The sequence below is a fragment of the Aythya ferina genome, assembly GCF_964211825.1.
Source record: "Aythya ferina genome assembly, chromosome: 4".
NCBI classification, from domain to species: Eukaryota; Metazoa; Chordata; class Aves; order Anseriformes; family Anatidae; genus Aythya; species Aythya ferina.
Window position 1 is genome coordinate 42,709,313 of NC_140300.1, and position 13,290 is coordinate 42,722,602.

General features: G+C 34.4%; 1 protein-coding gene across 2 annotated transcripts in view; it reads right to left on the reverse strand.

Moving 5' to 3' along the window:
* TTC29 (tetratricopeptide repeat domain 29) overlaps positions 1–13,290 on the reverse strand; it is a 122,736-nt gene that overhangs the window by 72,146 nt on the left and 37,300 nt on the right. For both annotated transcript variants that reach the window (XM_084518296.1, XM_084518295.1), the window contains exon 6: positions 389–601. In XM_084518296.1, coding sequence (XP_084374422.1) covers positions 389–601 — 213 coding nt within the window. The remainder of the gene's footprint in view (positions 1–388; positions 602–13,290) is intronic.

Here is a 13,290-nt window from a genome sequence, read left to right on the forward strand (position 1 = left end):
AGTAATAACTAACTATGTAAAATGAAAAGGCAGACACCCAGCAGATAATATCACTCAAATATTGCCAAATCAACAGTGACTAGATAATAAAAAAAATCTCAACTTCCATCAGTGACCTCACTGTCTGATTATGGATTCACTGTTTAATACCATAATATTTTCCCACAATATCGGGTTTTTGGAATTCCTTTTAGGAATCTAAACCATTCTTTGTCGTCAGCAAGGTCTTTCTGCTTTAGTGAGATCTGGAAGCGTAATGATAGCAATTGCCTATGACTTTCAAAGGAAATAATCACTCAGTTGAACACCTGACACTTCCTACTTCAATCTTGGGAAAATCATGGCATGCACATCAAATAGAGGAACGTGAAAGTTATTCTACACCTACCTGCTTTTGCCATTACGAAAGCTTTTCTTAGCATTTTGATGGCCTGTTCTTGTTCCTTGTTTTCTAGCATTTTGTCTGCTAGTAATGTATAAATTCTCCAAAGGTGCTCACATGCCAGTGAATTGTAAGTACGGCCTGCCTTATCCTTCCATGTTGAGCCCTCTGTTAATTGATAAAATGCTTCATAATGCTCAGCAGCCTTCATGACGTGACCTGAAAAATGTGATTCATAATTACAATCAGTGTAATCAACATTTTGAGAAGCTATTAGTGTATAATCATTTTTTATCGCTAGAAAGTAAATTGCATCCCAATCATTTCACAGATATTTCAGAAATCTTCAATGTCTAACTATATCTAAGGTGCTGGAACATACTGCCAAATTTCAGCTACTGGTAATATTGCAATTTAAACTTTTCACATTTTAAATTAGTTTTTCTTTATAGATGTTGAAGGTCTATGATCCCAAGGGTATTAAGACAGAATTTTCTAGAAAATACATCCATTACAGATTCATGAAGACAGCCTTTGTGGATCTCAAATTAAAAAAAAAATAAATAAAAAAAATAAATCACATGTATGCATAAGCCATCACAGCTCAATCTGTTCCTCAAGTTTCCTTTTCCATAATGAAAACCTGTTGCAATGTGGAAAACAGAGGTATCAAAACTGTGGAAAAGAACCTTTATTTAAATAAATGAATTGAAGAAAGACAAAGAAAAACAAAGAAATTTATTCAAGGATTATTAGTAGACCAACTCTGGTGAGTCTATGCTGTAAGATTACTGGAAGGGCATGAACCATTAACACATTAAGTATTGAGCCTGGAGTAACACACTTCAAGGTCTTCAAATATAAGCTACTCAAACATCTTTAAGGCGAAAGAAAGTTTAATTCACTTGAACATGCAATTAATTCCTCCCTCCCTTGCTAGCTTCAGCTAGCTTTTTACATGCAGTCTAGGAGATATCCAGGCTTTCTGGACAGTGGAAATTCAAAGCCCCTTGAAAGAACACGTTTTTTTTTCTTATACATAAGGAAACAAGGTTAGAGGAAAACTAGTAGAAAGCAGGTAAGCTAAGACCATTAGCATACAAAACACATTCCGGACAAAGTACCTTGTTTTACTAAGGATGTTCTATAGCAAGGGAGAATTGCAAAGGTAACCCTTCTTTCACCAGTTTTTGTGTGAGAGAGATGGAGGAGTTACATCCCGTGCATAATCAATATATCAATTATTATTTCTATTAAAAGCTGAAACAGGCAATTAACTAAGTTTGCTTAGATGTGCTTGCAGCTAACACCTCCTCTGAAACATGATCCATAAAAAATGGATACTGTTTTGTAGGCTTTTTACAGTGCTTGCATTCAAGTTACAAAAACAACTGGTAAAGAATTGAGAACCAAGGATGGAAGAAGGATCCTGTTTTCTATTTGTACGAAAGGAAGGGAGAGAAGTTCAGAGAACGGCCTGCTTTAAGCACTGTAAGGCAAAACAAGGCTAATCCCCCAGGCCTCCAGCCAACCCAACAGTACTCAAGAGCGAAGTGCCAGCTGCGAGGGAGGACATCCTACAGCCAGCCTTACTCGGTTCCGCCACAGCAGAGGACATGTTTTGAAGAGAAGGCCCAAGATATTGGAAAAAGTCTTACTGCCACAGTAGGTACAAGACCCCGTAAACTGACAGGAAAACATGTAGATATTTTTTCCAAAATATCACATACTTGACACAACACCAAACAAACAGAAATGCAAAGTGAGATTATCATGACCAAACCCAGTTTAGTTTAAGGATTGAGCGCTGGTAGATGGAACAGGAAATGGAGATGCAGATGTGCTAAACCCAGATCACTTTCCATTCTAAAGAGAATTCCAAATTTTATTTGGGTTTCTGCCTACCCAGATAACTTCTTAGGGCAAGTCCAACTCAGAAATCAACAGAATTGCAGTTATCCAAGTTGCTAAACATAGATCTTAGATACTAATTGAAGAAACTGGTATTGGCTTTCTAACAAAGAATGGAAAGGTAAGTTCAACAGGTTGATCTAGCATTCTATCCACTTGGATACTCACAAGAATAGTGTCCTCCTTGGGATTCTCCCCAAAGTCTACAAACCAATGAACTGTGTCTTCCAAAGGATATAGCCGTGCATTTATGTGCTCTAGTTTTACTACACCTGTAAAGGATTCTCTAGAATAAAAGAGTTTAATTCATGTATAACTCAAAAACTTCTAGTAAGAATGGGAAACAGTAAACAAATGAATGGTATCACCTGGACACATAATTTGAAACTGAACAGAGTATCTGAGTTTGTCCTAAGACACTTAAATATAATCTTTTAGATGGACATTCATGTTAACTACATGTGCATCCCTCAGAACTATTGTTTAGATTGTCAGGACGATCAGACATGGTAATTCCTATCCATGCTCCCTCACTTGCAACATCCCCTTGAGAAAGTTTGTCAGTTTGGAAATTGAGCTCATATATTCCATGTACCCCATAGTTCTTAAGAGCTGGCCTAACCATAAGAGCTTTGAGCTGGCATCCTTTTTGCCAGATCTCAATGAAAACTCTTTAGAGGACAGTCCATATACATCAAGCTTCAAAACACAGAAGTAGTATATTCTTTTTTTGTAGCACTCAAATGGAACTAAATTAAAATACTTCATTAACTACCCATAAAGACTGTGATGTAAAAACCAATGCATTTACATCACAAAAATGCCAAAACGATGATGAAAAGAAAAAAAAAAAAAAAAGCTAATTTTAAAAATATTTGCTAAAACAAGGGAGGGATGGAATTCCTGACCTGAAAGCCCTTATACAGATAGAAATTTGCTGACTGAAGACTCTTTCAAGAAATACTAGCAATTTTACTAGCAATTTGCAACCTGCAGACCTCTCAAATTTGTGGAGGATAAAACATTTTAGATATCGAAATTCATTTCTCAATCAAAATCACCTGAAATCCCTTTTTCTCATTGGCAAATGACATACCATACTATTTACTTAATCAATAATATTTATGTGAACCTCAAATGCTTGTGGAAAGATAATGTCTTCAGGGGGATGGCAGGTTTATTTACTCTGATGAGTTCGTTCAGTTGGAATTGCTCTGGCCAGCACATTCTGATTTTTAAACTCTTAACTATTGTAACTGTTAGGAACAGGCAGAGGTGGATGCTTACTAAACATTTTGAAAAGCATTTCTGAGAATAAGAAAAAATAATCTGAGCAGTGACAACATAGAGTTTTAAATGACTTTTGTTGTCAATTAAAAAAAAAGCATAAAGAAAAATTACAAGAAAAAAAATGAGTAGGAAAATAATTTGAAATAGGTTGTAGAATTATATCCTTTATATCTGTAAGAATTCAAAGAGAACATCCAATATTGCTTCTAGGAAATCCATATTTGAAAATTCTACTTGCAAAATTTGACAGAAAGGAGTATAACTATTTTCAGTTAACAAAATTAACAGCAATTACATATTTATTCTTCCCACTGCCACACAGAAATTAGCTCAGTGCATACTAAATGGAAGAGGTATCAAAGATTCTCAAGATCCAGCTTTATAAAAGCAATCATAAAGCAGAAATGAAACTCCTACAACATATACACTATCACTAGTAAAGTGTTATAGTTCAATGGAACTCAGGGCATAACAAAAGAAACCCTATCTGAAATAGTTTAATCACATATGGGAGGTAAACACTGTCATAATGTAATTTTGGGAGTAAAGAATCAATTTTAAACAATTATATCAAAATGATATAATTGACAAAGACATGACTCAGCCAGTAACGTATCAAATTTTGGCAATGATGCTCATCTTCACAGCAACTATGTATGTATGAACAAAGATTTGTGCTACGGCTTTCATTGAACTTCGTTGCTTTTAAGTCAAAAAATAGATTTATTCATTCAAACAAAAGAACTCAATGTAATTTCATAAATACTGAAGAGAAACATTTTCATATTATCTGAAACTTCTTTTATAATTCCTCTTCCAAAAAACCTACTCCAAAGTATACATTTGTTATATCAAAATAGATATTTTCAGGAAATTTCAACCAAAATGGTGACTTTAATTTTGCCTTTTTTTTTTTTTTTTTTTTTTGAGTAGAAAGATTGACTAGATATTAACACAAATGGGTTTAAATGTGAAGCTGCCATAAAAGCAGGCACATAAATGTAATTCTCCCAGCCGCTATTTTGATGCACATTTTTGATTCCATGAATATTTTATGAAATGGCCCAAACTAAAGCCATATAACATTCCTGCATTACTGATGCTTGCGCCCGTAAGCTACAAACATTAGAGGCATGATTGAGTGCATTAAAATGAACTCATTCAGCAGTGCATTGATTACTTGAAGGAGGGAAGAAAAAAAAAAAAAAAGAGTTACTCCCACTTAAGAAAACAGCACACAAACCTGAAGTTTTCAGTACAGAAATTAAAGATAGCAGATTTGAATAATACGGTATTGAATAAATAAATTCAGTGCAAAACTGTCTAGAGTTCTTTATACACAATTCTGACATTAATTAGGTGAGATGTTAATTAGGTCCACAGATCGCTTCCAGTAGTGCACAGGTAATTTAAAATGTCACAATCTGCAAAATGCAGTGACTGACCTGTTCTAGCTCCATGCCTCAGCAGTACTGAGAGCACCTAATGATTTCCTTTTCTACCAGCTTGTACATTTACCAATGAAAATAATGCCACATAAACAATTGCATAAAAAAGTGACAGATCTGTTAGGTACATTTCTTCAGCAGCACTGGTATTTGCAGAAAGCACATTTAATTCTAAATTGTAAACATTTGTTGAGGACTTTAGAAAACATTCCACTTCAGCTTAAAACAACAACCAAAAGAAACAATAAAGCTTTACATATATATTGCAGCATATTTTAGTCTAGAAGTAGGATATCTTTTGTAATCATTTCTTTCAACCATACCATGTGGACATAAAATCTGCTTGAAGCAACAGATAATGGTAGAAAAAAAAAAAAAAAGGAAAAAAATGTTATTACCATTTAAGAAGATATAGGTTTACATTTCATTTTAACTGCTTGAACTATTTGTATTATTTTTATTTCTGACATTCAGTTATGATAACTATGCTAGCACTATTCAGGCTGAAATTGTTAAAAATCTTGCAGTTTCCAATGTGAGCCACTATCTACAGAGTTTATAAGTCTTCAACACGCACTGGATGGTCAAACAAAAAACTCATAATAACCAGAAAAGCAAGTTCTCATTCAGTAAGTAGCTGAACCACCCTGGACTCCTGAGGTCAAGTTAACTGTACGGAAGTCACTGGAACTGATCTTAGATGCAAACCCCAAGTTTATGTAGCAATCTGCAACAGCAAGACAAAATTATGAAAAAGATTTAGAATAAAACTTTTCCCTTCCATAGTCCTGCACTGTCAAGATAAACAGTTATTGTCATCTACTATACAGGAGTTGACAACATTGTTTAGAAAGATGCCACAGAGATTTTTAGCAAAATGACATAGGCAGTTAATAAGAACACTGTAACGAACATGCTTGTTCATCATAGCATATCCTGACCAATTTCCCACTTTGACAACACACCAGTAGCATAACTCTACTTATATAGAGTATAATATACTCCCCAGAGTATATATAAGAGGCTCTAGGTCAACTGAAAGCTTGCCAGAGCATTAGAAATCTTGAAGCTCGAAAGGAAGGAGATAGGAGGAAAGCTGAGCACCACACAGCCTGGGATATGGCATTGGTGGACTGAGACTGCAATGCAAGAAGATGGTATTTTATGCTCACTTGCCTGGGCCAAGAACTGCCGGGCTAATCCTTGGTATTGCAATGTAAAAATAAATAAATAAAAATATTATATATATGTATATATATATATATATATATATATATAATTTCTGTTGACACTAGTTAAGCAACTATCTGTTGTCCAAAAGGAAAAATAAAATCACAGGATCCAGTGAGAGCTAGATCACTATGTACAGTGATACTGTATGTATCACTCTAATAGGTCCATGTCCTTCTTATTCTGGTGGTCCCAAAGCTAAACACCTTACTCCAGGTGGGATCTTACAAGAGCAGATAGAGACAATCCCTTATTGTACTGTATTACAGCATATCATCAATGTAAGATATTAAAAATTCTTTAAAAAGATGTTGTTTAAAGATTTTTTTTAAGGGACATCTCATAAACATACCACCACTTCTGGTGCCTGCTTGCCTGTCTGTCCCTAATCCCTTCCCCTGGTTCTGCTACAAAGACTGCAGACAGGGAAGGGATTCCCACGTGCTGAAACGACAGATGCTTTGGGGATAGTTTTCTGTGGACCAGCAAGAGGAAAAACTGGATTAACAGAAGGGCACATTAACAGATGAAGAACTGCTGTGAAAAAACTTATTCTTAAAAGAAAGCATGGCAAGTACAGGAGGAACAGGCACTGGTGCAGAGGAGCCCAGAACAAATATCCTTCTCTTGCCTTTTTCCAGCTACTACACCGAGTTAGAGAATTTTGTACCCTCAACATTCTTGGTTAGCTCCAGGCCTTCTTAAATTGCCTCTGGCTCTACATAAACCTTTCTAATATTCTCACTAGGAGACATACTGCTACTTCTCAAGACCTATTGCCACAACTCACAGTAAGCCTACAAAGAAAATCTGGTGTCATTACATGATTTCTCCTGAAAATGTATGTGCACACAGCTTGCATGTACTTCACAGAGTGGGACAAAACTGACAACATATGGACACACATGAAAGATGATAATAAATCAAAGAGTGATTTTACACTAAATGTAACTCTTAAATGATTCCAGAAGTTAGAAACACATCTATAAATACTTGCTTACTATCCGAACCACATTATTTTACTGATTTTCCCCTTTGCTTTAGACTTACTTAGCTTACTTAGGAAAGAATAATGCTTTGGGGATTTTCACAGAAGTTTAGGTCTGCGATGAAATCTAGCATCTCTGAAGACTTTGCAACACTAATTGTATGTACTGTTCCAAGACCAGTGCCCAAATACAGGGGAAAAAAAGAAGAAAAAAAGAGAACAGGTCATATATGAGAATTCTACTAACTCTTCTGTTACACATCCATGTTCAAAGGAACCAACATTGCAAATTTTGTTATACAATTAAAATTCCTTTAACTTTTTAGGTTAACATATTCTATGAAAGCAGCATTTGTCAAATGTCTTCTTCTGACTTGTTTGATTGTACATAAATACTATTTGATATAAATCAACTGTAATCTAGAGGAGAACTTTGCAGACACAGTGCTGAACAGCAGCTGAATACAGAATCACACAGAATCACAGAATCACAGAATTTCTAGGTTGGAAGAGACCTCAAGATCATCGAGTCCAACCTCTGACCTAACGCTAGCAGTCCCCACTAAACCATATCCCTAAGCTCTACATCTAAACGTCTTTTGAAGACTTCCAGGGACAGTGTACCCCTTTTAAGAGAATTTTTGCTTCCTGGTAACATTCAAGACTTCGTTTTCATACTTGCAAAGCATCAACAGAGTGCTTCCTACCTACAGAGGCTATATAAAATGCAAAATAAATTCAGAAAGCTCACAGTTTAGGGCTACAGCCTCTGATTATGAGCAGGCCTGCATTCAGTGAGATGTTTGAACTTCATGTTTCACGAATATTTCAGTGTTCATATGCAGGTACCAAACGCAGAGAGAGAGGTGAAAATGCAATGATGAACAGTGAAATATGACAAGTTTTGTGGTTTTATTCTTCAGGGCTTTTTTTTTTTTTCTTTTTCTTTTTCTTTTTTCTTTTTTTTTAAAGTTGATATAACCAAATGAAAACAAGTTATATCATTATTTATATATCCAAAAAGGATATATGATCATTATCTTTTAAATACAGAAGGTGGCACTGAAGCAGATTAGTTTCATTTGAAATTGCATTTTTGCTAACTCACATCAAATGCTTAGCTCAGTTTAAATAATTTTTTTAGTGATTAGATTTTATTCAGATTCTACCCCTACTCCACTTACTTTCCACAACATCAAGTTATAAACTTAATATCAGATGCAATGCTCCTGCACCAGAGCTGTTGTGTAGATAATCTACTTCAAAAGGATGCTTGGAGCACCAAGGTTGGACTAATGACCTCCTGAGGTCCCTTTCCACTTGATTTATATGATTCTCTGAAAAGTAAGATATATTTTTATTAATAGTTCTGTAATGTTTGTTTTACATATGAATTCTACACATTACTGATAATGGCTGTGGAAATGCAGTCCCATTGACAATAGCTTTACTCCAATCAGTTCTCAGTTCCACAGAGAAGGCACCTCTGGAAATAGCATCTGCTCTATCAATTACTAAAAGGAAACACTCCTTCAGGAAAGTTTATCTAATGTGATGACAACTGCAGATTCAGCCGCAGTATTCCAAGACCTTGCAAAGCTTTGAAGAAAAAAAAAAAGTAAAAAAAAAAAGTGAGTGGGCAGCTTTGAATGAAGCTTCATCTCAGAACTACTCATTAAGCAGTAAATAATTAAAATACCTGGAAAAGACAGGTAAAATACAAGCAGAAATGTCAGTAATAGACATGAAAGAGAAGAATTAAAAAAGCAAAGAAATAATTCATTTGAAGTTTTAATAAAGTTTCATTTACAGTCTTGTTTAAAGATATATCAGACTTTAGGGATGTAACCTAATTACATTTTTATCCTAAGTTCTATTCAAAGACCTTGGACTTTGAATCTTTAACACAGATCAAACATAGTATAATTTACTCATGGCTATCAATACTTTAAAAAGATCTCTTCATTAGATGCCATAGTCTTATGAACACGCACATAAAGCAAACAGGACAACATTTGATACAACAAACTTTAATAAAGGACACAAATCTTATTGATATGTATATATAAACAATTAATGAGTGCTACACATTATATTCAAGCGCACATAAAATGTTTTTTCTAAAATATTTCTGATAGAATAGCTTTCAATTTTCAATGTAATCAACAGTAATATTTTCTTCAGTAATGTTAGGAACTATTTGAATTGAACTTTACAATCACCAAATACCTAAGAATACTTTTTTTTTTTTTTGGCATATGTGATAGAATTTATATGGAAAACACAAATTACACAGGTTAGAATTAGCACTATTGCGGTGCTATGAATATTTTGAAAAGCTTTTCATTACAAAGAATACAGACTTGTCCCTAGGTGTTTTATTAAAACAGAAAGATTCTCCATTTGAAGAATGAGCATAGGAACATGGTAGTGTTGGTGAAAGGATTTAGCAAACCTGATTTTCTTTTCCTAATGCAAAGAATATTATTACGCACAAGGAAGTGGTAATAAACATTGCTTTAAATCAACTGATGGAGAAGCGTGAAGACATTTTCATGGTATTAATTTTCAGAAGTGAAAAAAAAGAACCCTGCAGAAGTCTTGCTGAGTTTTGTTACTCAAAACATCTTCATTGCCTACCAACACTTCTTAAAAAATAAAAATTATTTGAAGAATATTTTTTGATCAATTCAACAGGCCCTTTTTGTTTTCACATTGTGTTTTCATAAGCTTTTTTCAGACTTTCTTTAGAGTATACTAATTTGAACTGAAAACACACAATTTCTGTAGCTTCAATTTAAAACAGTACCTGCCAATTCAATACTAGTAACAACTGTGTAATAATAAAATGTCATTTATCTGGGAACTACATTCTGTACTTGCACGAGGATGAGCTCAATTATTTAATAAGCCTTTTAAATCTGTCCTTCCCAAGAATCTATCTGGATTTATGGCTGCTTCTGTCAGCCACTGACTGACAGAGAAAAGCATTGTATCTGAAGTCTTGATCTCCTAGTAATTTTCTACTTAAAGCATTTAAATTATTTACTTATATTTATTTATACATTTATTTTTATTTTTTTTTTCCTAGCTAACTCATGCATTCAATTCTTAAGCAATCAGAAGAAAATATAACTGCTTTATGAAATAGTGCAAATGCAGAATAACAGAAGTTACAGTCAGTTTATATGATGAAAAGTAAATGTTAAAAGTGTTTAAAAAGGTCAAAATGGACATGCAGAACTCTATTTCCATTAAGGAAACACTTCTTTCTGAAGTTCCCTAATGCAGAGACTCTTTTTAAGTGTATGTTTCTACATAAGCTCAAAGATAAAATTTAGCAATGGGTATATGCAGCCAAAGGTACAGGATTTGGAAACCTGTGAATAAGTTCTCAAATCTGAGCTATTTGTAAAGTCCTTTTTCTGAAAAAGTTGGTTGGGATCAATCTTAGAAATTAGCAATCTGGGATACGCAACTGGAGTGGGGGATATCATGTCAGATCAATGGTATTTGGTTACTTCTGGATGTGTTTTGTTATATAAAGAAGAACTAAAAGTACAGATAATCATGCTATGCAACTTCTACAGAACAATCACTACAAAAAGACATTTTTACTTAGTCTACAAAGGAAAAAAATCTATGTGATAATGCTGTCCCCCAAGTGGATTAGGAGTGAACTTCACCTTCATTTGTTAAGAATTGGTAAGAAGTCCACAGCAGTCAACAGCACATCCACATAAATCTTTCAGTTTATCACAGCACACACTGAATCCAACCAAGTGCAGGTATTACAGAAGCAAAAAGGAAGCGGTATTGTATAAACACAGAACAAGAAGTTGGTTCCAGCCTCAAAGGATATACAGTCTAAATCAGTAGACCTAACATTCACCTTATTTAGACCACTGGCATGTTTTGACCAGCACTCAGGCTTCCTATAATACTAATTTAAAGAAATACATTGACATTTGTATCTTTAAAAATCCCTTTACTCTTTTTGGTCAAAACCATGAGACTCCCCAATATAAAGACAAAGAAAGAAGAAAGGAAATAATGAGACTAATCTCTTCTCAAAAATCACAAATTTATCTGGCCTTCCTTACCAAGAAGAATCTCACAGATGCAAGGATAGGTTAAACCAAGAAGGCCTTTATTAGCTGAGCTGCTGCTTTGACTTTTGATTCTGAAAAAGAAACATGATCCATTTTAGGTTTCCCTCCTCCACTGGCAGACCTGCACTTGTGAATACAACAGTATGGACCTCTAGATACCAGCTATACACCCTACAGTGGAAACATAGCATTAAAAATGCAGGTTGGCTAGTTTATCAAATGCAGCAATATTGTTTGTTATCAGTAACACTTCTGCACCCTGTGTAGTGAAGAAATTTATCACTTCATAAATGTTGTCCCACTGGTTTATTTTATTTACCAGCCATTTCTAATTTTGCAATCGGACGGTAAAGGTGCACTTTTCATTTCTACATTATACAGCACAATGAGGATTTGCTGTTTAAACAGACTCGGCAGACCTGCAATACAGACAATGGTATATAGTTATCTTAATGTAGAAGGTGCATGTGGGCCATCCATCCCCCAGGTTAATTTTATTCTGGATATCCTTAGGAATCTCCTAGCAAAAGACACTACATGATAATATAATTAAAACAAATTCACAAAAATTACTCAAAAAAGCCTGAGAATTTTCAGAAGCAACTTTAGGTTTTGCCTTTATACATTTTTTTTTTTTAGTACTTCACTTAGCAACATTAGCATTTTTATTTTTTATTTTTTAAATCTAAATATAAATTATTTCTGCCTGAAGGCAAACCAGTTGGGGAAATTTGCTTAAATGGGCATATTTCCTCTGCATAGATACTCATGAACATATGCTGAGTTTCCCTCAATTATTTATACATTACATTTTTTAATTGAAAAGCACTTGCCATAAACAATTAAAAACACAAAATCAACAATTACTTAGCGATGGATTAAATAGGGCCTGCTAAGAACAAGAAACAGTCAGTTTAGTTATTCTATGTTCCAAAGCAAAAATATGCCAGGAACTAACTTCAATTTGTTGTTTACCAAATAAACTCAGTAATTAATAGTTAAACTTCAAAAGCTTGAATCAAATGTCCATTAAACTCAAAAGGAATCTTTCCACCAACTTTTGCAATGCCCTGATTAAAACCTTTAGTTTCAACAGTATGGTAAAATGACAAGTAGAATCCTAATCCTTGATCTTAATCCAGATCTCGAAAGTCTATAAGAACCCTGCTTTTGTACATAACAAATTCATTATTTTATCAATTCCCTTGTGTTCAGTAGGCCTTTCCACCAGAAAAGTCTCTAACAAATCCTAATATATAAAATAGGCTGTATTTATTAGATGCAATTTTTTTTTTTTTTTGGTGGTGGAGAAATGCTCGGCTCTAGCATAGCATTGCCCTGACTGAAAACCAACAGGAGCTTAACATTGCTTACATTTAAGGCAGAAATGGATCAAGACTGAACACTTAAAAAAAAACTCTATTAATTTGCAGAACATGACAGTTTTTTTTTTTTTTAAATGTCTAAATATATTTCAGAAAGGACTAAGGAGACCCTGATCAGGAATTCTTTAAGATATGGAATCTAAGAGCATATAAAGAAAGATGAAATAGGGTTTATGGATTAGCTGAATGCCATAGCTAACAGTTTTGCGTGCTGTACCTTTCTCTTACTTGTTCTGCCTGCCTTTAGTGCTTCTGGTCTGTAAGCATTTCAGAAAAAGTATTACCTACACTTTTGTTGATCCTTACGTGCTAGCAGAAAACAAATCCGATGACTAAGCCACCACTGCATTGAGATTAATGGCATAATTTTCACACATCTCGCAGTTCTCGTACCAGGGGATATGCAGTTTCTGGCATGGCACTGATTTACACTTGGAATTTGTTGGGGGAAGTTTTATTCATTAGACTCTACTGTGAAACTTACATGATTTTTCAAAACTAGTTACTTAAATGTACCCAGAAACATCTCCAAGCACGGCAGCCA